Source organism: Aptenodytes forsteri, unplaced genomic scaffold (genome assembly GCF_000699145.1).
Source record: "Aptenodytes forsteri isolate BGI_AS27 unplaced genomic scaffold, ASM69914v1 Scaffold16, whole genome shotgun sequence".
NCBI lineage: Eukaryota > Metazoa > Chordata > Aves > Sphenisciformes > Spheniscidae > Aptenodytes > Aptenodytes forsteri.
The window spans coordinates 4,137,213-4,163,533 of record NW_008794753.1 but is presented as its reverse complement, the minus strand read 5'-3'; the positions used below and the strand labels follow the sequence as shown (position 1 = coordinate 4,163,533).

The following is a 26,321-nucleotide window of genomic DNA, read 5'->3' as shown; positions in this document are numbered from 1 at the left end:
GCATGTGCAGCTTCCAAAGAGGAGCTGTCACTGTGGTGTTTATACCTGGGATGGTTTTTGATCTCAGGTATGCAGGAGAACAAGGCTTGCGTCAGTGATATACAGTGGCTGCTGTTTGGATCACAGGACCTGCTGGGCTGGGTGGGAGCTGAGACCCATCAAGTCGAGTCCTTCTCCAAGGTGGGCAAATATTACATCTTCAGGAGAAGGTGTGACAAGTAGGAGGATCTGAGAATAAAATACACTAGTAAACTTTGTTCTTAACCTTTGGTTGCACCTGTAGAGTGCAGCAACACTAAATTCATTCCCTTTTTCTGCTGTCAGGTGAATTTTGTGCTGAGCAGGAGGGACTCACCCCAGCCTGCTTGCTCCTGTGGTGGTGGGAATGGCCCTGTTCCCTTGCCCCAGCACCTGTAGCTGCCTACTCCTAGTTGTGGCAGGGACAGTGAGTGGGAGTTCAGCTCAAGATCACTGTGGACCTTGAAGCCTCTTGATCAGGACTGAGGTAGTGCTGAGCTCACACCCCTGAAATTTTGGAGTTAGGGCTTCAAAAAATTACAAGAATGGTTAAAGGTCATGAGACTTGCATTCCCCCTACCCCCCAACATGTTTTTACCCTCTTATTTGAACTTTGCAGTGTCAGATCTTTGTGTGTGTCTTTTGTAGTCACTGAGTAATGGGATGGAGGTATTTGGCAAAGAGTAAGACTCTCTCTGTCTGGATGGTCTCAAAGAAGCCCATAGGGGAACGCAATGTACTTGAAGGGCCGTGCAGGGCAGAGGCCAGTGAGCTGCAGTTGCAGATAACTATAAAAATGGTTCATTCTAGAATGGGATAACGTCTGCTCTGTGCTTTCCTCCTCAGCTGTAACAAGTCCCCCCACTGCAACCCCTGTGTCAAGCATAGAAGCTGTAGCGTGCACAACTGTCTGCCTCCCTGCCATCCCCGGTGTCCCCCAAGGTCGGGAGAGACCTGTCTGCCCACATGCGTGTGAGCATCCTTTCTCTGCCCCTTACGTTCCCTTCAGAATTGCACTCTTAAAGTTACATACGTGCATACCTGTTTCAGAGAGGGAATCAAGAGCCCCCTTATCTCTGAGCCGCCACCTCCCTGACTGCTTTGGTGCTTGGCACAGTGTGCTGAAGTGGTCTTTGCGCGGTGAAGACAGCTGGAGAATGCAGGTGACTGGGCACTCAGGCTGCGGTAGGAGGGGAGACGCTGGCAGAGAGCGGGATAAAGCACGCTCTGAGCATGCCAGGCCAGGGATGCCTGCGGTCACACTAATACCCATGCACGACAGCAGCCACCCTTGCTAGTGAGCCGCCTTTGCTCCAAGCTGAAACCTCAGGCAGCTCTCTGAGCTGTTCCTATTACATACAACTCGCCGACTCGGCTCTGTGTCATGTTTCCCCTGCAATAGGATTGCAGCAGCAGCAGGAGGTTTTCTAAGCTATCGGGAGTGGATGGGGACATGTCTCTGGTGTCCCATGTGCACGAAAGATTAATTTTAGGGCTGCTGCTTCCCTCCTGTGCGGGTGTTTCTTTTGGGCAGTTTGCTGCGGAGAGCGTGGCACTGGAGGGAGGTTGGCTTGCAGTTGTGTGCAGATCTCGAGATCTCGCCTTTTTTGGGCAGGGGATGAGCCAGCAGTGAGGTCCAGGGAGACTGCTCTAGAACCGCTGGCAGCGGAACGGGGGGAGAGCGGGACTAACTCTTGTGGCCAGGACTTATTTTTCTTCCTGAAGTTTGGATGAGTAAAGGGAAATGGGCTCCTACTGCCAAATCCTCCGTGTATTTTAGCAAATCCAGTCTGCTAACACAAAGGTTTTCTTCAGTCGTTTATAGGAACGTAAGTTGCCTTTGACATTTCTACATGGAGCGTTATCTGCTCTGCCCTTCATCTTCCCAAGGCACCAGTGCCTTGTCAGAGCTGGAAGACTCCCTTCTTTCATTCACCCAACCCACCTGCCGCCTCCTGCCCCTGTTTTAAGGCTCCTGTGCCACTGTTCAGAGCCTCCCCCGTGGATGGACGGTGCTCTCTTTAGCTGTGCAGTCCCCGGTTGGGGCCTTCCAGCCTTTTAATGTTCCCTTCAAAGCTTTTTTTTTTTATTCAGAAGTGTTTTCTCCCTTGATATATTTCACTACTGAGATTCTGTTGCGAGTCAGGATATCTCGGAGAACTATACCAGCTGGAGTCTGTCCCTTGAATGATGCTGGCTGGGAGTAAGAGGGGGGTTCCTCTGGCAAGGCTAAGGCTTGCATGCTGCCCTTGGTAGGGCTTGAATCATGTCCCTGACTCTGTGACCTGTGTCTGCAGAGGTCAGGCTTCCAGCTCATGGATGTGGAAAGGGTCAGTGGCAGGTGGGGTGGATCTCACCTCTCTCCAAGCATCCAGTCCAGGAGTGGATCTCCTGCTGTGAATTTGAACTCTTTATTATGGGTAGGACCAGGTCAGTTCTGATTTTTTTTTTTTTTAATACATTATTTTCGTGGTTGAGGTTCTGCCAGCTTCCCATGGCTAAGAGCGGTGTTCCTTGCCGTAGCCAGTCATGTGGCAACTGAAATGGCTGTTGTGGGCATAAAAGGTTAGAACAATATCAGAGGGGAAAAAGTTGATTAGCTCATCCTCTGTCTTACTGGTTGTGTACAGCAGAGGCAAAACAGCAGCAGAGGCTTCTCCTGCCAGGGAAGCTCTTGAGCAGCCTTCCTGGTCTGAATTGAGCTGTGCTGCAGAGGCTGCCGGGGTCTGCGCACCCCTTCTCCCACCCCACCTCTGCCTGGCTGCTTGTGCTCCGCTGTCCCATGGAAGTCCCCACCTTGCCGGCCCTGCTAGACTCTCCTGCGCCATGGGGGAGGCTGGTCTGTGGATAGCAGCGGTGCCTGCTGGTGGCCCTCAAGGGTTTGAGAAGCAGCAGCTTATTTGGAACCATTGTTCTTGCCCAAAGAACAAAGGAAAGGGATATTGCTACCCCCTGTCAGCCCTGGGATCCTTTGTGCCAGGGGCTTGCTGGGTGTTTGCGCTCGGGGTGGGGAAGGCAAGCCCTCCCCGGGGTTGGTGATGAAAGGAAGGAGAGGGACGTTTCAGGTTCGTGTGCCCCCGCGGGCAGAGAGGGCCTCCGGGGAGGTGAGGCAAGGCGGCTCAAGGTAGGGTTTGGTGCGGGGCAGCTCTTCATCAGGCTGTTTTGAGCCTCTAACAGCGACTGGGCTGGCGGCGCACTTGGTAGCAGGCTCCTGGCCCAGCCGAAGGCAAATCCTGGGTCTTGGCGCCAAGGGCAGCGTGTCCCAGTGCAAAGGGGAGAGATGTGTGCTGGGGGACAAGGGGTCTCTGTCCCTCGCTGGAGAACCTGCGTGGCCAGGGGCCCCTTGCAACACGAGGCTGTGTGGGGAAGGGGCCAGGAGTGCCAAGTGCCTAGGCTGGAGAGTTGGGTGCAGCTTTGGCAGAAAGAGTAGTATGTGCTTTAGTCTTCGTTGCCTACGCGTTTTTGTGCTTTTAGAGGGATGGCTAATGAAATTAGCTCTGCTGGAAGACTGTGCCAGCCTGAACCACTCCTGTGCATCTTGTGACAACATGATAAAAATTAACTGGGCCAGAAGGTGCCAATTGTTTGTGGCTGTGAAATGGTCTCACGTGCTCTTTCTCCCTCTCGTTCAAGGTGAGAGTCTGGCGTTATCTGAAAGGCAAAGACATCGTCACTCACGAGATCCTCCTGGATGGTGGGAACAAGGTGGTTATCGGTGGCTTTGGGGACCCATTAATCTGCGACAACCAAGTCTCGACTGGGGACACACGGATTTTCTTCGTCAACCCAGCCCCACAGTACATGTGGCCGGCACACCGCAATGAGCTGATGCTGAACTCCAGCCTCATGCGGATAACGCTGCGCAACCTGGAGGAGGTGGAGCACTGTGTGGAAGGTGAGGCTGGAGCATGGGTGCCTGGCTTTCCCTGGGGTGCTCTGAGCACACAGACGCAGCAGCAGCGGCCAAGCCCTGGCTCTGTTGGCCACCTTGTGCTCTTAGCTTGTAAATGATTGATTGGCAAATGATCCCGCTGGTGATGAGGCGGATCAGTCCTGCTGTTCTACATGTGTCTGGGGTAGAGTCATACTGCTCTGTGGACTCACTTGTCGCCGGGACAGTGCCTGGCATTGCCCTTGGTTGCAACCACTGCCTTTGACAACAAGGTACAGCCAAGCAAAGTGATTTTATGTTATTTTTGCTCCAGATTTGATGCAGGTTCTCAGTCCCCTCTGTAATGAGTCTGATGTGGTTGGGAGCATCCCCACTGCAAGTCCTGCCCTGACACAAGTGTGTGGCAGGCACTTACCAGGGAATTTAGACTCCCCACACCTGAGTTAGATTTTTCCTGTAGGTTTAGAGCTAATAAGTTAATGGGTTAATCCTGTGGTGAAGGCCTGTCCTTCATGATAGCCACCCCTAGCTTCCTCTGTCTCTGAGCTTCCTTTCTTGCTAAGTCAGCCTTGTGGACTCCTGTGGGGATCCAAGAAGCCAGATGAGTTCTGCTGGGGGGTGAAGCTTCCTTCTCCAAGGTATAACTAAGTCAGAACCAAGCCGAGCAGCTAAGTGATTTTGGAGAGTATGAGTTGTGTTTCTGTATTGTGGTGGTGAAGCCCTGTATCCCCTTGCACATTAATTTCTCCGGAGCCTTTGTGTCTGCTCTCAAAAGAGCTCAGATGAGGAGGGTTGTAATGTTGTGCTGTGCTCATGGAGTACACGTGCACCGCACTGACGCTCAGCACAGGGACCGTGGGCTGACTTGTAGCTGTCCATGGGACAACGTGAGGAGTGCTGACATGCCCATGCCAAAGAGGGTGGCTGAGTTACTCGTGCTGCTGTGGGTGTAACAACATAGCTGTTGGGAAGAGCTGAGGGCGACGCAGCCCGTGTGTGCCCTTTAATAGGGTCTTAGACCTCCAGATGTGGAGACGTGCCTCTATGCAGAGCAGATCTGGAGAGAATTGATCTTTCTTCTACGTGTTGCCCAACCACCTTGAAAACATACTTCTGTAATAACCCATTCGCTGGCTTCCCTCTTCTCCCTTTATGCTTGTCCTGTGTTCCAGCAAGAGCTCTGGGCTCATGGGGCAATGTGGTGCCCCAAAAGCCCTTTGATGGGGTCTGAGTATGTCCTGAGAGCAGATGAGTAAACAAGGGAAGGAATGCAGGAATTCTGCACAGACAACAAATAAACATGCAGATTGGCTCCCTCCTCCCTCTTGGACATGCAGAGGAGAGGCCATAACCCCTTTTTCCAGCTGTGAATGCTGACAGAGGTAAATGACCGAACTGTTGGTCTGGGAGGCTGGGAGAGAGCTAGTTCAGCAAAGTGGCTTACAAGAGGCACCCGTCTTGAGTGGTTTTTGTAAGAGGGGAGGGATGCTGGAGATACCTTTCAAGTGCAAGATGAAATACATATATCTATCAGTCTTGCTCCTTCCTTGCACCTAGTGGAGAGGGAGGGAAGAGAAAGAAGAGTGTGTGTGTGTGTGGTGGTTTTTGTTAAACCTGAGCAAACATTTTGGAAGAATTCTGTCTTCACCTAGTTTGCTGTGTTCTTTGGCATGCTCATTTTGCACATGCTGGATGCGAGCTGGGGTGGCTGAGCTGGGTGGTTCCCGTTTGTGGTGAAGGATGTTGTCCCTTAAGGCCCCTGGGAGATGATGAGAGACCTAGTTTTCCTCCTAATACTACAGATTCAATGTGGAATTTGTCACTGGGGACCCATTCCCGCTTTTGCCTTTAGTGGGGGAAGATTCAAAACTGTGTGGCATTGGTGTAATGCTCGTTACAGCCCCTGGTGTCTTGGGGCTGACTGCGTTCGGTGAGCTGGGCTGGGACCTGCTGTAGTCGGGGACACATCCTAGCCATGGGCAGCTCTTCTTGCGGAGGGCCGGGGTGGTGATGGGACTGCCGTTCCCAGTGTGCTATACCTTGCAGCTGTACCGGTGTCCTGGTCCCAGGAGGGGAGAGGTGTGAAGTGCTGCGTGCACCAGGCTGTAAGTGGATGTGTTTGTCTATAAGCATGCCCTCTGATGCAGTACCGTAGGAAAGATTTGCTTGATGTTGCTCCCGTGCTGTTGTGCAAGGGAGTTGAAGGTGCCAAAGCTGGGCATGTCTAAACTCTCTTTACCGTGTGCTTAAATTGCAGGTCCATACAGTTACAGGTGGGTTTATCTTTCCTCCCTGCTATGTTAACCTTTCCTGCTGCCAGGCAGCAGATGATTCTTTCTGGGACTCCACTCTTCTCTGATGATCACTTGCTGAGTAGCTTGCTTCCTTTAACTTATTAGGCCCCTCTCCCTGACGGCTCACCAGGGATGCTGTTGGCACGCAGATAGGGTCAGCCTGCCCAGCTGGTGACTCAGGGCCAGCAGGCTGGTGTGGGGAGAGTGGGGATGGGAGCGGGCTGGAAAACAGCCTGCAGACAACTCGCCATCTGTGGTGGACCTGATTTCTCCAAACTGGTGGAGACCTGTCCAGACTGTGTTGCTGAGAAATGACAAAAACAAGGCAACCTTGAGTTACTAATATCTCAGGTAGGTCAGAAAATGTTGCTCAGGGGAGATGCAGCAATTCTTATTTTGGCATCTGGCTGACTTGGCAGCTGTTTCACTTGCCTTGATGCAATTCTTATTTTGGCATCTGGCTGACTTATCAAGGCAAGTGAAACAGCTGCCAAACCCACCTTTCTTGTCATGTCCAGTGAACTTGCTTTTCTTCTTCCCACATCTTGGAAGCCTGGTCGTTGCGTGAGTATCCTATATGCTGAGTGCTAGCAGGTTTGCTGGAGAGAGCATGGAACAAACTGACCCTGAAAACTTGAGTTTCCTTTGAGCCCTACCCAAAGCTCAGGCCTCTCCTGAGGTCTGTGAAAGTCCCTTTCGGCTTGCCCAGTGCAGCTGCCTTGCTGGCTTCTGGGAGGGCATGCAAAACCAGCCATGAGAACCTGCTCCTGCCACCCTGAAGAACCATTTCTGAGCTCTCAGTCTGAGAATTTAGCTCCAGGACTTGTTTCCTATCAGCTCCCCACAGGAAGATTCAAAGCAAAGCTGCCCAGAACGCTGCTCTTTGCTGCACTGCGAGTTTAAAAACAAACTTTTGAGTGCTTTTGCAGAAAGAATTGGAGGAATGGTGGCAGCTGAGTGGAAAAACATGAATGTTTTGAGTATCTTCATCTCCTGTCGCTCCGGCTTGGAAAAATCCTAGACATCAAAATCTTTCCTGTCTAAGAGGGGAGTTCAAACCAGGGCATCTCTGTGAAACAGCTCAGGTTAGAGCAAAAACGGTGTGTTTTGATTGCACTTAATTTGGTAAAAATGCTTTGGCCAGCTGTAGTCAAAATGCAAGACTTCAGCTAGGCTCTGCAAACTGGCTTCAGCCCTGAGGGTGCCTGGAGGGAAGTTTTTTGGTGCTGAACGGCAGAGGAGCAGCTCTGGGGCTTGTGCAGGAGGCTGGGACACAGGCTTGGACACCCACCTCCTTGGGTGAAGGAGGGTGTTTGCTCTGGTGCCTCTGTGGGGGAATGCATGGAGAGGGAGCTGGCCCCGAGCAGCGCGCGGTGCTGTGTAGCACCGGGAGTGGATTTCCTCTTGTTCTTTGAGACATCTGGCTGAGGCTTCCCAGGGAAAGAATTAGCCTGATAAGCCACAGCCTCACTGTATTTGTGCCTTGAATGCTGGTACTGCACGAAGAGGGCTGGAGTCACTGCGCAGGTGTTAGAGCTTCCCAAGGCACACCACCAGCAGGCTCTGTGCTAGGTGCAGTGCTTTCCTCTCCTTGCTCTCCCCTGACAATGCCATCAAGCACGCTCTTCTGGAGTTCAACAGCTGACTAATCCCCGAGAGATCTTTCCCCTGTGTGTGTGTCTCATATTTCACTTTGATCGCAACTGCACTTGAAGAAAATCAAGATTTTTGTGTATGGTGTGGGAGGGGCAGCATGTTGACTCCATACTGAGCTGTCTGGGTGGAAGGAAGTTCAGATTAAACCTTTGTTAGGGCTTTGGTTAATGAGAACCCAGAGCTCCTCTTAAATAGTGCCTTGCTTGTGGCATGATTTGCATTAATGCTGGTGCAATTGCCCCAGCCGAGACTGCTTTGCTAGCTTTGGAGATGTGTGTGGACTTTGAACCTCCTGGGAAAAGCCACGTACGTTGGCTTTACGAGTACAGTGCATAGTGAAACCTGGTAGTGTGGGCGCAGTAAGCGCACGCCGTTGTAACAGAAGGTCCTGCTGATGGTTTGAGACCCTCGTCCCAGAGCAGCATGTCCACCATATCTTCAAGAAACCCTTGCTCTGTGCTTTAACTAGTGCGGTGTCACCTCAGCTTCTCAGGTGGCATGGAAAATAGGGCCCATGAACCAAGTAGGGGGGTTGTTAAGCCTTTTGGTAAGGATGGATCTGCCTGTCTTGAGGGCAGGGCGATACTCTGCCTCCCCGATGGGAATGATTCCAGCAGTGAGAGCAAGGCTGAGGACAGACTCTCTATGTGCGCATGTAGCAGCCATCCCACACCCTTTCTGGACTACCCGGTAGCTTCCCAGGCTGCTGAGAGTGGTTGTGGCCACTGCTGCGCTTGCGCTTCCACCGTGCTCGGTAGCTTCTCCGCTGCCTCCTCCAGCCCTGGTGCGGCTGTGTGTGCCTGGGGCTGCCCCCTCCGGGTAGGCAGCGAGGTGGATGCGTGTTGTGCTGGGACGGTCACCTTTGGGTGCTGTGTGTCACCCAGCGTAGGAACTGGAGGGGACTAATGTGGTGTCTCGGGGTGCTGCTGAGTCTAGCATGCAGGCCTTTGAAACTCTTTTCCATATAGATGCCCATAATAAAGCTAGCTGCTCTGGCATGTGTTCAACATGCAGTGTGCTGCAGATGCTCCATATGTTTAAAAATGCCACTTAGCTCTTATTGAAATTCTGATTCTAGCCAGTCCAGAACTCTCCTCTGACTTTTCATCTCTGTGGCAACCCTATTAATTACTCCTGTGGAAGAATTGCATCCAGTCCTGCAGCCTCAGTTCTCCCATGTCTTCTTGGGAGCGGGACTGCTTTGAAAGCATCTCCCTTTAAGTTACACTGTCCATTCTGTTTTGTCTTCTGCCTGTTCACTTTTATTCTGTCCTCTCTTTCTTTCTTAGGTCTCTGCCTCCATAGAACCGAGACATTTTGTTCTTGTAAACCAGCCCATGCAAAATTTTCTTTTCAGGCTCCTTACACAGATTGTAAGGCTTGCACAGTAGGCTCCTCTCAGCAAGGAAATTGCTGGCATGGGTTTGCGTTAGGTGATTTGGGCTGTGGTCACTTCCCATGCTCTGGTCTCTCTGCAGCCCTTCTCCACCCCTGCAACTATTCCTGTTTAATCCATCTCTGGCATTTGGTTGTGCTTCGGAACAGGCAAAGGAGGGGGCTGGAAGAGGGTTAGTGTGTGGGTTTCTTCTTAAAGAAGTTTTGTTTTGTTTTTTCCTTCCCTCTTCTTGGCTCTGTTTTGAATTGAAGATAATGAGAACAGCATCAACACCTTCGTCTCGGGAGGGTGAGAGAGTTAGCCAGCAGCTGTAAAATGTAGTAAACTGAGAGGAGAGAATCCACCACCAAACACTCCTGGGGGCCCCTTCCTGCCTCCCTGTCCGCGGGCCGGAGCAGCACAGGCACAGCAGGCAGCTCAGCTGGCTGCTGGTGCTGGAGCAGATTTTCTCTCAGGGCTGTCACGTCGGAGACTGGCACGGGGGAGAGCAGGGAGTTACTTGTGGGTGAGTTGCTGGTGCTTCAGGGGCGGATGGAGCCAGGTACGATGGCTGATGCTGCAGAAGCCAGCCTGGCCCTGCTGCGCTGGCTGGACCGGTGTTTGCAGGAGGTGCTCTCGCTGCTAGCGTGGGGGGCCCTGTGCGTGGGCCAAGCGTAAGGGTCTGTTTCCTCCCTCCCTTGCGTGGTAGTAATGCAAAACATCCCATGGGTTTATGGCAGTAGCTAAGAGAGTCGATTTGTTTAGCAAATTCCTATGGAATTTTAATCTGGTGTGGGAGGCTACTGGTCTGGGAAGGCTCCTTTGGCCCCGCTTCCCGCTCTGGCACATCCTGCTGCATTTCTCTGCGGGATCGGCTAGGGCTTCTTGGTCAGCAGCACAGACGGCGTATCTCTTGGCAGTGCCGGCTGTGCCGTTATGACAAGTGCTGGGCCCTGGCCATGTGCTCTTGGTTCTGTTTTTCCTTTGTTTGCTCCTCTAATAACTTGGAGGGGGGGCTGTGGCTTGCTGTCTGCTGTGCTACAGAGGGGAGCTGCTGCTGCGGGCTCTGTGCCTCCTTTTGCAGTGTGTTTTCCCATTGAACTGCTGGGTACTGATCGGTGCTGGTCCGGGGCTAGTACATCACCTCCTGGCTGGTGGGAATACACAGGGAAGCGGTATTCTCCCTGTTTCATCCTTTTTGTACAGGTGTGGGGTAGAAGAGAAGGGTGGAGAAGGGAAGGGACGTGGGAGTGGGAAAGGTATTGTGAGTTCCCATAGGGGACCAGTCTGAAACATTTCCATGTCCCGCTGTCAGTCCCTGCAGCCTCCTCTCGGTGCTTCCCGCTGCAGGATGCTTGCACAGCATCAGCCTTGCTCTGGGGACTTGGCAAGAGCTGTGTGGCAGTGCTCCCAGGCAGGGGGTTGCCGCAGGGAAGCTCCTCCACGGGCATGTGAAGGCTTTGGTGGTGGTGCTGGGGGCTGCCTGCACGAGAGGAAATCCCCCTGTGGGGGCTGCGGGAGCAGCCGCTCTCCCAGGGCGGCAGGGAGTGGGTGCAAGTGGAGTGACACTTCCTACTGGCAGGCGTCACTGTTCCCTGTTGACAAGGCTGGCTCTGAATCTCTCCCTCTGAGCATCTCCTAAACTGAATGCCTGCAGATTTGGGACTCTGGCATCTCCCTCATCCTCTTTGCATCCCCTGGCTTTGCAGAACTGTTTTCGGACTCCTTGATAAGCTGTTGCGAGGCAGGACTCCGGGTGCGGCTTTTCTGTCTGGCTGCCTCTCCCTGACACCCCCTGTCCCCATCCTGCAGCCAGCATGTAAAATGGGGAGCTGTGTGTGTCCTTCCCTGCTCCAGCTGGATGAGAGGTTGGGAGCCTGTACTACACCTGGGTCCATGCTGCTTTAGCTCAGGCTTTGCAGACAGCCTGTGCCGCCTGAGCCTTTATGCACTGACTGTTGCTTTTGGTCACAGTGTCACCAGGCCACAGATTTGTAACTTTAACAAAAGGTGTTGCTGTGCTGTAACTGCTTCTGTCCAAACCTTCCCTGTCACTTGTTTCCTTGTCTGCTCTGTATCTCTTTGCGCAGCATCAAACATGGGAGGGAGCAGTCAGCCCTGTCACGCTGTATGTGCTGGAAGTGTAAATTAAATGTACAGGCATGGCAGCTTGCAGAATGCAACCAGTCACATGTATCAATCTAGATTGTTTTAATGCTGTAATCAATTTGCAGCCATCTAGGACTGAGCGGCTCTGCCTCTCTGGCAGGGGCAGAACTCAACTCTGTTTCTCTCTGCAATTTGCTAGCTCCTGCTGCTCGAGGCAGACGATGTTCTCTCTTCGCCCAAGGCTCATGCTGCTTGTCTCGGACTCTCGCTGAGATCTGTGGCATACGGGCACACAGGTCAGCCCGGGTATCCACAGAAGCTGTCCCAGCAGAAGGGATGTGAGGGAAATGCTTCAGTACTCATCTGGTTTCCAAACGAAGCCCGGGAGCTGGGCTCTGCTGGCAGGGAGGACAGAGCTGACCTGCCCCAGCCTTCGGGCTGTCCGGAGCCGCGGCGGGGCGATGGGCAGCACCAGGCTGGCCAGCCTTTGCCCGTGAACCCCACGGGGCTCTGCCTGTCAGAGCTGCCAGGCGCCTGCCGGAACTGCAGGCACCCGCCCGGGCTTGCTCGGTGCTAATCCTTACCCGGAGTGGGACTTCAATCTGTTTACCTTATTAAACACTCTGCAAAGATCCTGCATTCCTTTAGGATGACTTCCAGGAGCAGGAGAGCTCTTTGATGTGCTGCGTGGCCGGGGTGGGGACAGAGCGGGCCCCGTGCCCCAGGACTGAATGGATAGCCTCCTCTCCCTGCTGGGCTGTGGGTAGCTAAGCAGGGAGAAGGGATTGGAGGAGGTGAACGGTGCTCTGCAAGCTGCTCCCTCCTTACGGAAGCTATTCTAGCAGTGCCTTTTTCTTTTTTCCTTGAAAAACTGCTTCTCTTCCTGCATTTTCAGCTCCCTGGAATAATTTTCTTTGATTAGCAAAGGAAATGGGACTCTAGTGCTTTCAATAATTCATACCCAATTTGGCTAATTTCAGTCTGGCTGCAGCACAGACTATAAAGTGAGTAAGAACGTGTGAGGTTTCAAACCGCTCCTTCATATTCGCTTCTAATTTTTACTCCCCTGGCTCTTGCTGTGTCCGGCAGCCACGTCAGTCTCTGTTAATCTTACTAAGCCGTGGCAAGCTGAACAGCGTGGCCGGGTGCGCGCAGCGGCACAGGCTGGGCTCTGTCCCCAGTCCTGCCTCAAGCCCGCGTGAATTGCTGGTCTTCCTAAGCTTGCACTCTCTCACCCAGTGTTTCGCCCACTTTCTCTCGTTGCTCGGCTGCTTTACGAATGACCTCAGTCAGCATTGCAGCTGAGGCCTTGAGCTGACCAATACCTCTGTGTGAGCTCTTGTGCCTTGGCCAGATCCCAGCCCTGTTAATTCCCTTTGCCTCCTTAGGTCCGTATTGCAGCTTCACCTGAAAGCTGCTTTCTCTGGTCGGTAAATGTGCTGCCTGTTTGCGTTGCCTTGCACTGTCGCACAACTGCTTTGTCCCGTCCCAGAGGTAGTGCCAGGCAGCAGAGATCTTGTGGATCATGCAGAAGCCTGCTGGTAAAAGGTCTTTTGCAACGCAAACTGCTGTAATGGTGTCTGTTACCTTCGTCTTTAAGTAGCTGGCAGAGTAGGAGCTGTGGCTGCTGTTTGCCTGGCATGCTGCAGCGGGGAGTCTGCGTGTGTCGTTCTTAGGTAACTAGGCAGTGGTTTTTCTCCTCAAGCTGAGGCCACGTGGATTTAGCTGGATTTCGTGGATTTAGTGGATTTCTGCCCTGAAAGAGGATCGGCACTGCTACTCACTGTTTAGAGACCAGTGGTGTTCTTTCACAGCTGGGCTTTGCTTGTAGTCCCGCTCTGTAGCTTGCTTATTCCAATATCTCATCTTGGGCTGCCGTTTCAGGAGAAGGAAAGCAGGTTAAAATGGCTCTGCTGCCCCTCTCCAGATTCAGGAGACAAACTGTAACATCTTCCATGACTGACTGCCTCTTCTTTATCCCATTTTTTTCCCCCTGCCTAGTAGTGGATGTTGGAAGAGAACTGCACATTCCCAGAGGATGTTTTGTCATCTTGATGGGCTGTAAGTGCATCTTCTGTCTAATATTAGACCACTGTGCTCTCTCTGTCTTGCAGGGATGCTAATTAGCTTAAGTGAACTGGAGGACTGGCTGTGCCTCAGCATCTTTGATTTGTGGGTGATACTCAATTAAAACAAGGGGAACGGAAGAAGGCTGAGGGAGCTTTTGCTGATCTCTGCACTTCTAAGTGCATTGCCTCTCTTTGGGTATTTAGTCCTCAGTTCTGTGTTTCAGGTGAGCAGGGTCAGACCGGCACCGAGCCCAGCTCGCAACTCTCTTCAGACACGCAGGAGTGCTTTGGGTTGGAATTGGTCTCATCCAAACTGCTCCTCCTGGGGAAAGAGGGAAGTGCAGAGGCTCATAATTTGTTGGAGAACAGAGTGAAGCGGTTATCTTTCCTTTAAGGGCTTTAAAGCAATCTGCCCATGTTAACAAGCCATTTAACTCCCCTTGGTGCTGTCTGCATTTTGGCAGACTGAGACAGGTAGGGTAAATAAGCAGCAATATGTGGTCCCAGTTTGCAGAGCAAGTCTGTGACCAAGCAAGGAATGGGACCCAGGAGTTCCAACTTGGTGGGCTGCTCATGGCTGCCAGCAGTAGAAGGGGTAAAGCTCAGGGTAACTGTGGTGACCCACCTGCATCTTGACTCTGAATGGATGGGGCAGACACTTGGCGCTGCAGCCGGAATACCAGAGCTTTACATATAAATAGCCAGCCTGTTGGCACCTAAAATGGTAGGGCAGCTTATGGCAGGGGAGATCTCCCTTGAGGGGCTGTTCAGGATCCTCACTGCCATAGCACTGGGTCGCTGTGGACTCTTTTCTGTTGTTTGTGGATTCCCTGGGACTCTCCCTGCTGTGGCACTCCCCTGGATGCACTGGCAACGTAGATGTGCTCCGAGTTTCCTCCTGCTGGCTTTTCCTTCAGCCTTCTGGGCTGCCCACAATGCCTTATCAGCCTGTTCCTGACTCCGTCTACAGCAACAGGAGCACAGGGCTGCTGTGAGCGCCGTATGCTGATCATGCATGCGTAGTGCCGAGGTGGTCTGCCAAACATGCTCTTGGGCATCATACCTTGGCTTGTTCTGTTCTCTGCCTGTGTAAAAATCCTAGCATCCCTGCTTGTCTGGAGGAGTAAGCAAATAGAAGAGGCATTGAAATTGGACTTCCTCAGCTCTTTAGCTAAAGAGAAGCATGGTTAGAGCTTAGTTCCTGTCTTCCTTCTAGCATAAATGCCACCGATGCAATTTATCCATTCCTCTGAAATATAGCTGCAGACTGGAAGGACAGCTCATGCTGCAGAACCCAAAGGCCAGGAGGGGTGCTCAAGAGTTTATTTGTAGCCACTTGCCAGTCTTGTGTGTGTGCTTTGTGGTGTTGAACTAAAGCCCCCATCTGAGGCTAAATTCACGTTCTGAAGACTAGACTTTAAACTTCTTCCCAGCCTCTTGTGCTGTGGCAATGTTTGTTGCAGGTGGAGGATTGTAGCCAAAGCCTTGAGCCTGGCTGGGTGCATGTTAACTCGTACTGGCACAGAAACTGCCAGGTACTCAGCTTTGGTAACCGAAGGGTTGAGTAGGTTGGGGACTTTGAGCACTTGCAGTACTTCTGAACCCCCAAACTGCAGAAGAGAAGTCACTGGAGGGCAGGGGGAAGAAAAATCAATCAGTATATTGCTTGCCAGCTCTAAGTCAGCTGCCAAATTGTGATTGTCTTGGCTCTGAAGCTGTTCTCCTTGGCCAAGAAGCACTTTATCTTGCTCTGTTTCTGGGGAAAAAAAACCAATGCTCTGGGGCCTTAGGTCAGTTCAGGCCTTCAAGTACTTCTGTAAAATCAAGGAATAACTGCATTACAAAGGAAGCATCAGCCCCAAAGAGGTGGTGGTGAGGGTGTAAAAGTGATCTGAATGAATCCTCTGACTGCGTAAGGCAAGCTGGATCCTGGCTTTCCACCTTGGGCAGGACAACCCCAAACAAACTTTCCTAATTTGCGTGGCTCGGGAAGCAGCTGGCAGTGATGGGTATGGACACAGAAAATCCAGTTGGCCAGTTGGAGCTGTAAGGTGTGTTTCCAGCTCTGTGTTCTCTGTTAATGTGGTGAGACTCCTGGTTCCTGTGGAAGGCAAAAATCATCTGAGCTTGGGAAGAAAGGAGAGGAGCAAAAAAGAGGTCAGAGCATATTCTGGGGGCTGTGCCTCGGTACCGGGGGCTCCCTTTATCAGTGCCATGGGCTGGCTCCTCTGTTGCCTTTTCCACGGTGCTGAGACCCCTGCTCCCAGTGCCTGCAGTGGTACCTGCAAGGCTCTGCCCTGGGGTCTGTAACTGCCCCCTGAGGGTCAGGGCAGGCGGGAGCTCGCCCTGGCCTCATCCCTTGGGCAGTGTTTCCCATGGGTACCAGCGGAGGCTGAGCGAGAAACCTCCGGGGAGGCAGCGAAGCGCCTGTGTGAAGTGTGTGTCTCGCACCCCTGAGAGCAGAGGCAGATGGTGGGCAGGGGTGGTTTTGGACCCCTTCGTAGGGTTTCTCTCTCTGGAGACCGTTTCCCTGTCCCTCTGTGCAGCCAGCCCGGGAGAGAGGTGCTTGACTGGGCACCGCATGCCAGCAGTACCGGCCCTCCCCCTTGCACCTTTCTGCCGATAAACCTTAATCTGCTCTTGCGTTATCTGCTCTTGCGTTAACGGGCAGCGGCCGGGCAGGCAGCCAGGGGCGGCATTCCAGTCATAGCTCAGCCAGGTAGGCTGGCAGGAGAAGCCCTGCTGGATGGGATCTGCGGAGCGAGGTGTAGGAGGAGCAGCCTGCCCGCAGGAAAGGGGCGGCGTAGGGAGCAAGGCGTTCCTAGCAGTGCTGGGGCGATGGCCCAGCAGCAGTGGTGGCACTGACTGCCCAGGGGTGCAGGCAGGGGTGGCATCCTTCCCCAGCGTGGGTGGGGTGGTCTCTCGTTGCTGGTCCTGTCCTCTCTAGGTCCCTGCTCCTGCAAAGCTAAGCAGTGCCGCCTTCTTTCTCTTGGTGGCTGTCATGGTTGAAGAAGACATACGCTGATTTTTCAGATGCTAGTACAGCGATTGCTGGGGGAAAACCCAGTGCCTGGCATTATGCAGCAGACCAGAAAGGTCCTTGCTTTGAATTGGGACCGATCCTGTAACTCCTGGATGGCTGCATTTGGAATGAACGCCCAGCAGGAGAGGAGCTGGAGAGGGCTGGCTGTGCGCCCCTGGCTGTGCTGCGGGATGCTGCAGTCTGGTTACAGACCGGGGCAAGTGTCTGGGGAGTCTGCTCTTCCCTCTGTGCCTTCCCAGAGGGAATGGCTCCTTCACTGTCATGTTTTATATAATTGGGATCCTCTTCAGTGTTTTCAGTGGCATTTTTATCATGGTGGCCGAGGAGCATTTTCCTCTACAGGGGGTGCAGGATTGTCTTGTGGCTCCATCTCTTCCGCAGTGATGTTTTGCCAGGGGATTCGTTTGGGCTGAATCCTTTTTCTGCCACTTACTTCTCATTCTGTTGGTACCTGAAAACTTTACTAATGAACAAATCTATCAAGGCTATGGGGTCAGAATTGAGTTCTCTTCCTCAGTTAATTACCCAAGCAAATCCTTTTGGCTGGGCTGTGGGAGCCATTCGTGTGGTTTGGGATTGGCAAGAGCTTGGCCTGGGGTAGGCTGTAGCTTCATTTGGGACAGTTGTGCTCTTGGGGAGTCGGCCTTTGAGAAAACAGGTTCTTTGTCTGTTTTATTTGTCCATCTCCTGCTTACAGCCCGTTTCTCAGCGTTCCTTGTTACACTGGGCTGACTGTTTATGTAGTGATAAAATCCCTGAGCAAATTGTTTTAACTGATGCTGTTTATCTAAGAGATAAACTAGGATCAGTGGAAGCTCCTGGCAGTTGCATGGGGAAACTCTGTCATGAGGAGCCATTTGAGCTCAGTCTAGGTGAGCACTTCTGCTTCTTTCAGCGTGGTTGCTTTCCTAACGAACTTGTCCCAGACTAAGCACAAAGATTTGCAGAAATCCCCTATTCCTTGCTGCCTTTGCCTTGCGGTTGGAATACCAGTGCAGTGGAGAGGCACGCTGATGGGTGCAGGGCCTCGGGAGAGAGGTGTTTGTCTGTGCTGGGGTGGACTCTGCCTGGGCTGGTGCCTGGGGGGTGCAGTGACCACGGGCTGTCTCTCTCAAGTGGCCTGCAGCCCCATACCCACCCCACAGCCTGCCGCTCCTTCTCCCTTACCCCATCCCTGCTTCTCTGCAGGGGAACAACCTGTTTCTCAGTACGAGTTTTAATGTGTGATGAAAGCCTGGGGGCTGCCTTCATCAGTAGTGCCAAGTAAGCCATAAAACAAAGCTCAGATAGTTCTTACAGGGCATCTCTGAAGCAAGCAGAGCATCAGCTTAGTATTTGAAAGTCTCGGAGGATGGATAACTAAGTGGATTGGATAAAAGGTGGATTTAGGTGTGAGGAAGCTTCAGGCGCAGGATGTGTGCAGATACGGCTCCCGCATCTGTGCGTGCTTTGTGTGACCTGGTGCTCTGATCACGGGGTCCTGAGCCAGACCTGGAGCTGGGCGCTGGAGCCGCTGTTGTCTAGCAGCCCTCCACTCCAGGGGCGGCTGGCGTTTCCTCGGATAAGTAGCCAGGTCGCTTGTGGCTTTGTTTAATAGATGAGCTGAGGAGCGAACTCTTCTGTGCAGGAAGCATTTCCCACCCTTGGCCGGTCTCCCTGCCCCCACGGGCCGTTGCATTCCTGGGCAGTGAGGTTGCCTGCAAACAATGGCACCAAGATGCGTGTCCCTATACTGTGACGGGTGACGTAACCCTGGCGAGGGAGAGACCCCTTCTCCGTAGGTTGCCCTTTGTCAGCTCTCTGGGGCGTGTTTCCCTCACCTTTGGTTAAGTCTCCATCTCGGGTGCCAAATTTCTGGATCCCCACAAGCTTGGGAAGGGCAGGGGGGAATCTCTGGTCACTCAGTATGGCTTCTTGTCACTGTGCCTGGGGACACCAAGTGCACAGTCCCTTGTGCCTGCTGCTATGGGCCAGGGGAGGAGGGAGCCACGGGGCTGGAGTTGGGCCACCGGCTCTGCTGTGTCACTGGCGGGTCCCAGGTCTGGTGGCTCTGGGCACAAGGGCGCGTGGCAGGGAGAAGAAAGATCCTGACAGAGGTTGCCCACTGTGGGGGCGCGTGGCAGGGAGAAGAAAGATCCTGACAGAGGTTGCCCACTGCGAGGGGGGCTTCCAGCCTTGCCTTCGAAGAGTAATGTCCCTGTCTCCTAAACACCACGCATCTCCCCGGCCTCTGTGCACCGCTGTCGGTGCGTCTCGGCAGGACCAGGCAGCCCACAGCTCTGCCCGTGCAGGCGCTGGGGCCTCTTGGCTTGGGGCAGGCTTTCACTTTGAAAGAAAGGTCGGTGTAAAGGGGCGTGAGCATACACCTCCAGTGTACAGGAGGTGAATTTTCTCCTGTTAAAGACTGGAGGGGTGGAGGAACTACGCAGCAGGCTCAAAGGGAGGCCACTCTTGCACAGAGGCAAGTTAAACTAGGGAATTTGTTGCCAATGGTGTAAGAGCCAGAAATATTACGGGGCTGAAAAAGGATTAGGCAAAATCATGATGGGTGGGTCTGTCAGTTATTTGGCAACTGTGTAAGTTAAGCCAGTTCTGGCTGAGGAAGTCCCTGAAGAGCTAATTTCCAGATCATGGGACGGTATAGGGTATAGGCAAGCTTGCTCAGCCCTTGCTTGGCTCTGGCACTCTTCTGTTCATCTGCTACCAGCAGCCATCAGCAGGATACGAACCAGAGGGATTGTTGGTCCTGCCATAGTGGCCTCTCTCGTTCTGGTCTCTCCTCCAGCATTGTCACCGTAAGGCTTGGAAAAAGGTGACCTGCAGCGTGGGAGCAGTGGCTGTCACACACTGCCTGCTTGCTGTTCCCAGGCACAGGGAGGGGAAAGCAAAGCCAGGCTCTCATACGGGAGCTGCCAAGGCTTTAGTCCCCGCAATGCTGTAACCCCAGTCCCCCCAGTGCTCCCTCCTGCAGTGGCCTGGTGTGCCCCAGCCTGTGAGGAGCGGGGAGGCTGCACGCCTGCCTGTGTGTGCACGCTTGGGCGCTCTCTGTTTGCAGGGTGGGCGCGTGGCTTCCTCAGCGCAAGGCTGGGCAGGTCCTTGTGTTGCAAAAACTTGCCTAAGAAGCTGCCTCTCTTTCTCCAGTCCCCTCCTGGCCTGCTTTCCCTTCAGCTATGCCTGTCCTCTCCTGTGTTGCCAGCTCAGCAGGCTGCAGGTTTTGCGGGGAGTGATCGCTTGGCCATGTGGGCCACGGGTGATGCTCCATCCGCAGCGTACCTCTCCCTGCGCTGCTCCATGCTGCAGGTCAGGAGGAAGGAAGGGGGATGCAGCAGCATCCCAGTGAGTCCCGTTTGAGCATGTGTCCCGGCTTGTGGTTGCAGTGCCCAGACAAGGGTGGCAATGCTGGCAGAACAGCCCCGCTTCATTCCTGCCTCTGGGGGAATGGGGGCAAGATGAGGAGATGGAGTTGAATCTCTTCTTTCTCCCTCTGCAGTGCGCAGGAAGGATGTATTTCTGTCATACTGACTTGCTGGTGGTGAGCTGGAAGGGTCAGAGTGCTCTGCACCCTAGCTGGAAGGATTTGGCTTGAGGACCCTTAAATGCATACCAAGATACAGCTCCTTCTCCAGCCTTTTTTCCCCCCTTTCCTTGTCCAAGACTGCTCTCCCTCACGGCATGCGTGTGCTCTGTTTTTGTAACCTGTTCTGGCATGTGCCCTGGTCAGGTGGATTACGTGGGGCAGAGCTTTGCCAGCCTGGAACGCCAGCTATGCATCCCCTGAGCGCCCCTGGATGCAGAGGCAGATACCGGCTTGTAACATGCCAGTAGCTTTCTTGCAGCACTGATGCCTCTCAGAGAATTTGGGCAATGCCAGAGCTTGTCAAAAGATGTGAGAGGGGAAGGCTTGGGAGGCAGCACCTCTGCCGGGCTGGGGAAGGCGCCCAGCTGAAGAGCAGTGCTGGTACAAAGCTGGGTCTGGTGGTTAGGGTGTGAGGCTGCTGGAAAGCAGCTGGCATCCCTGCCTTGCTGGGGGCTTCTTGTGTGAACTTGCTCAGGTGCTATGAGGCTGGGAGCTATTCCTCTCCCTCCACGAGAGGCGTGGGAGGCTGTGGGGTGGGGAGCCACAGCGGAGCTGGAGTTGCAGAGTGCCTGTGGAGCTCCAGCAAGGAAAGGCAGCGCTGCCCTGGAGTGGCTGGGGAAACTTGGGGCAGTCCCTGCTGGGGAAGAGTTGGGCTCTGCCTTCCCGCGGTGGCTGCTGCTGGCTTAGCAGCTCATGCCTGAAGAGTAGAAGCGTGATGTCCTGTGTGCACGTGCTTCCTGCAGAGTTCCCCTTCCCTCCCTCATCGGTTTTTGTTCATGTAAAAAGGTTTTAATCTCTTTAGGGAGAGAACTGCTGGTTATTTTCCACTGACACCCAGGCAGGACTGCGCCAGGCACAGCGCTGCACTGTTCTCTGCAGGAAGCTGAGGGTGAAACTTCTAATCCCATAGGAAAAAGCAATTTTCCATTTGAGGCAATGCTGAACTAGTCTGCAAATCCATGTTCTTTCAGTGCCTGCCCCAGAGCAGCAGGTTCCTGGCTCCTGCGTGGTACCAGGGATGTTGTGGGCAGGAGGGAGCTAATTCCTGTGATGTTCTCATAGGCAGTGCAGTTATTCTTGGAGGGCTGGGCAAATCCTACAATATTATCAGGGTTCCTGCAGTCCTGTTGCCAGGGTTTGTCAGTAACCGCTAGGGACCGAGGCGTATATTTAGCTCTTGGAACAAGCCCTGTTTTGCTTGGTGGAATAGTGTGGCTGGAGATAATTTCCTTGGAGGATGCCGAAGGAGTACCCCGTGCCCCTAGAGGTACTTCTCATGAAAAGCAGAATTCTGCTGTACTTGGCCAGGTCGCCCGCTCGTTGGCTGGGGCTGTGCTCCATGGCTTGGACCAAATCGTTCGGGTTAGGTGGTTCAAGTGCTCACCCTTGCCTCTGGACTGTGCTGTCACTCAGAGCAGAAGAACTGCAAGGTCCGAATCAGCTAGCTATCTTACGCTGAACTCAGGTGGTCACTTGTTCCCAGACTTGCCCCTCTTGGCGCACACAAAAGCTGAACTTAGGAGGTTATTCATAGGCGCTCAGCGTGGCATGTGAGTGGAGAGCTGGGATGAGAGGGGTGCCAATGGTAGAGGTCCTGCTGCTTCTGGTAGTGGAGGCTTCTGTGTCTTCGTAACACTAGTGAGAACTGTTGCCTTAACACTAAAGAGGCGCTGCAAGGCTGAGCCCCTTGGTATGTCTTGTGTGACCAGACACAATACCAGGGGACGCAGTGCTCCCTGGAGCGGTACGGCGTAACACTGGTGTCTAGGCTGTGTGCAGCCTTCTCTTGACAGGTGAACTAGAGCGGTGAATAGCAGCCACGTGGGGCGGAGGGATCTGCGTGCTTCCTGGGCAAGCCCTGAAGTTCACAGTGATGTGCTGTGCCAGCTGGTCCCTCTCTTGTGCCTCAGTTGAACAGAGCCCTGGGCTCACCACGGCAGAGCTGGCAGTGGTTTGCACAAAGCTCCTGCGTCGAGCCTTGCCACGTGACAGCCCTTCTTTCAGCTTTGTAAAAACTTCCTTTTCTGCCAGTTTCATGTGTTTTAATTATTGCATAGATGTGGTGGCAGAGGGCTCTCTGGTTGCAGCTTAGATAGTAGAGGTGGCACTGCCAGACTGCAAATGAGGCTTGTCACTCATTATTCCTTTCTTCCCTCCCTGCTGCCTTAGGCTGGGCTTTGCAGCAGCAAAGCCCCATGTGCTGGGCTCATCTGTGTCCCTATTGAGCTCTGGGGCTCTTTTCAAGGGGAAGAGGATGGTGAGAGGAAGTGGGGAGGGGGCGGCCGTGGGCCTGCTGGGGCTGGGAAGAAAAGCAGCTTTGTGAGGCTGCCCCGTCAACCCAGAAAATGCCTGGCTGGAGCGTGGTGTTGAGGCAGGCACCTTCTTCTCTTCGCTGTGCTGCCTGGGAGAGTGTCGTGGTCTGGGCTGCTGGAAGATGGAGCCAAACTTAATCTTCTCAACGCTCTGGCTACAAAGATCGTTAAAGGTGGGGAAATGGCTACAGAAACCTGATGGAAACTTGCTTTCTGGGGTGGCCCGTCTGAATCAACGGTAGCAACTTGCACAGAGCGTCTTACCTGTCCACCCTGATACAGAGAACAACCTGCTCCCTTTTCTGCTTAGAAACTGGTTATGTGCTCGAAAGCAGTTGATCGCCTCTCCCCTCCGATGCCATTCCTCTAGATTGAGCAGCCATGGCTCTTCTGGTCTGTGCTAGTCTGGTGTTGCTTCTGGTTTCTAGGACCGAAATCTACGTTAGCAATGGATTGCTACTGTTTTTCAGACTGCATTTTTTCAACCTGCTTACTTGTGTCTGACGCCTGTTGTGCTGACCATGTGAATGATGAGCTGGATAAGGTCCAGCTGCAGGTACCTGGGAAAGGCAGGTAAAGCCTGGGAAAGCCTGCTCTCTGGGCAGGCTGAGATAAGGCTGTGGGGAAGCTGCCTTGCCCAGAACCGCTACCCGCTGAGCATGCGTGCAGGGAGCAGCTTTGTCAGGATGGCTATTCGTGGAGCCCTAACGCAGGTTTTGGGCAGCCTGTACCACCCAATCTGTGCTCTCCTGGTGTGATGTCTGTAAAAGGCAGTGTGTGCTGGGAGCGGAAAACAGCTGCCATTTGGTTATTCCATGGACCACATGCAGTCTGCTTTCCATGGAAATGAAATTCTTTCCTACTTTATCTACCGGATATATCCTGTTGTGAAGTTTGTTTGGTGTTTTTATCTTCTGTAGTCCATCTTTGTTTTGGAGCCGCTCAGTGGAACATCAAAGGCTGGATTTTCCCACCCACTTACTCGGGGAAGTATGCAGCTGGCTGAGCCTAGGGGCAGTGCTGCTTTATGGTAGAGCAAGAGCCTCCATCGGAGCAAGTGCCCGCTTCACTTCTACATGTGCTGAGGGATCTTGAGCAATAACCCAGCCAGCCTTAAAGGTACTGACAGAGAGTCCTGGGCAGGCCTTCAAACCTGGGAATGTGAGAGAAGCTTCTGCCTCCAGAAGTGGCTCTACTAATAGAAAAAAGAATGTCTGAGTTTAGACCCCATATCAAAGGGATCTGATGCTTTCACTGGTTTGTGAAAGCTGAGCCCTTGGAGTCCCCTGAGAAACTCTTGGCCCCCTGATAAAATCGCACGTCCTGATGTCAGACTGCACAAGGAGCCCGGTGGGGCGGAGGAGTGAGAGCTGCAGGTGCCTGGGCACCCCTCAAGATTTGAGGCCACTTTTACCTGCCTGCCTGGGGAACGATTGGAGCAGGTTACTCGGGCCCGGGGCCACAGGGGCTGGCACTGCCGAGCCTGGCAAGGGCCACTCGCCAGCACGGGGAGAAGCTGGAGCTGGCCCCAGCAGTTGTGCAGCCCTGGGCTGGAGAGCCTGCATGTTGCAGAATCCTGCTTCTCATGGCTTCTGAGGTGCCGCCTGGATTACGAGGGATGGATGGCAAGACCTGAGAGAGTCTTACAGTCCCAGGTTGGTCTGTCAGCTGGCCTCACCCCAGCTGTAGGCAGCAGCTTTCCCATCGCTGGAGAGAAGACGGGGCTCTGTTTAGACTGAGCTGCTTGGAGCCAGGAGGCTCCAGGGGCGGTGAATTGCAGCTGGCAGTGCAGACGGGCTGATGGGCTTGGATCCCTGCCTCTCCCCACCTCACCTGCGGGGAGGCATTCTTCTTGCATCTGCTCATCAAGCCCTGCGCTGGCTAAGGTTCACCTGCCACCTTCTTGGTCTTTTTCCCGGGCAGAGATGAGATGTGTTCCCTGTGGCAGCCCAGGCTCAGGCTATGCAGCTGCACTCGTGGTGTCCTCCCTCAGTTCGCTTCCCTGCTGCAAGCTGGCTGCCCATGCCAGGCTGCTGCTGCAGGCAGGGATCGGCTGGGCTGCGCCCCGTTTCCAGGGGCTGTTAAGCTGCAGTCCTCTGTCTGAGCTGGGGAGTGAACCACAAGGCTTTCCAGCTAGCTGATGCTGATACTGCTATTGCTATAAGCCTGCGATTCTAGTTAAAAACCAGACACCCTGCTGCTAATGGCTTCCTCGCAGAAGCCTAGAAGGGCACTCTGTAGGAGTTGGCTGTCTGATGTGGCACAGGGTAAACGTACTTCCCAATCTCACACCGTGTGTTTTCTCTTTTCAGATGAACTTGATTTTTCTCTTCCCAAGTACGCTGAATTCTCATCCCCTGGGAGAGGAGCCGGCTTGCTTCCTCATCCTTCCCTGCAGGGTCCTGCCACAAGTTCTGATCTTGCTGGGGCTTTGACAGCTCCCTGGTTTGCAGGGCATTTCTCTCCTTGGCAGGGCAGCTCCCAGGCCAGCTCATGTTCCAGGCTTTATTTGCAAACAAACTGCAGGAGGGATTTCTGAGCTGCCTCGGTGGGATGAAGGGTATAGGCATACATCTTGAGCTAGCCTGTAATTCTAAAGCTGCCATTCCTTTTGCTAGTCTCATCGCAAAGGGAGTCTGCCCTGGGCGCGCTTGAAGAGGCGGTGTGCTGCAGACAGGCCCAGGTACCTGCTCTGCCTTCTCCAGGGTAAGAACACCTTGTTTGCTCAGCAAAGGGGAGAGAAACAGCAGCTTTCTTGATGCTTGGTTGTGCTGCGACACTCACTGCTTTGCTTGCTGTAGAGGGCTGCATCGGAATGGCAAATATGCAGATCTCAGTGATCTTTGGGGTCTGTTTTCAACGGGGTTTCATAGCAGCATGGGCAAATTGGTTTGGGCAGAACATGACCCTTCCATTTGTGAGTGATAGCAAAGCTGATGGTAGATAGAAATAGCTCAGAGATTTGTTAGCGGATGAAACTTTGGTTGCCTGGGAGCATCTCTGCTTTGGATTCAAGCTAGGGGGACATATCTGCCGAATTCCTCCTAAGCTGTGCCTTCGTCCCAAGCTTCCTACTGACACCAGCTGATCTACTTCATGCTCTTCTGGCTCATGAGAACCCTTGCCTGCTGAGCTCAGAGCTGCTGGCTGGGACCCAGTTCCCAGGCACTGAAGCAGGAGGGAATCTAAAGAAATCCAGGCTGGAATTGTTTTTCTAGACTGATAATTTCTCCCAGACAGCTCTCAGTTAGACTCCTAGCCAGCTGGGCTTGCACTTTCTTTGCCCAAGGGAGTTTCTTCTAGGCTCTGCAAAGGCCTTGTGGAAGTGCAGCCTGTCTCCCTTAAGGCTGCGAGTGATACTTTCAGCAACGTCCCGTTGCGTAGCTCTGCTTGTGGCATCTGGATTTAGATGCCATGGAGGCAGAAAGGAGTGGGGCAGGACTAGTGGGAGAAGCTGGCTGTGACTCGAGGGTGCGTGGAGGGTGCGTGGATGGTGATGTACAGCCTTACAAAATCAGGAAGCATCCTCTGCTCAGGGGTACAGTTCTGGGAGCAACCTTGCCAGTGGGAGTATAGGGTGTGCAGTGTTGCCTTCTGCATTAAGTGTAGCTGCTCTGAACTCATCTTAACTTGACATCATGCCCACCCGTGTGCTACTGTCGTGCAGAGTCTAGTGCAGGAACCACAGGTCCATTTGAACATGAGCCGGCAGTGTGCCCAGGTGGCCAAGAAGGCCAATGGCATCCTGGCCTGCATCAGAAATAGCGTGGCCAGCAGGAGTAGGGAAGTGATCGTGCCCCTGTACTCGGCACTGGTGAGGCCGCACCTCGAATACTGTGTTCAGTTTTGGGCCCCTCACTACAAGAAGGACGTCGAGGTGCTGGAGCGTGTCCAGAGAAGGGCAACGAGGCTGGTGAGGGGTCTGGAGAACAAGTCTGATGAGGAGCGGCTGAGGGAACTGGGGTTGTTTAGCCTG

At 53.5% G+C, this 26,321-nt stretch overlaps 1 protein-coding gene across 1 annotated transcript in view; it reads left to right on the top strand.

Annotated features, from left to right (window-relative positions):
• Positions 1-3,819: 3,819 nt before the first annotated feature.
• AGRN (agrin) overlaps positions 3,820-26,321 on the top strand; it is a 121,671-nt gene continuing 99,169 nt past the window's right edge. Inside the window, exon 1 of the mRNA XM_009274196.2 lies at positions 3,820-3,913. Coding sequence (XP_009272471.1) covers positions 3,820-3,913 — 94 coding nt within the window. The remainder of the gene's footprint in view (positions 3,914-26,321) is intronic.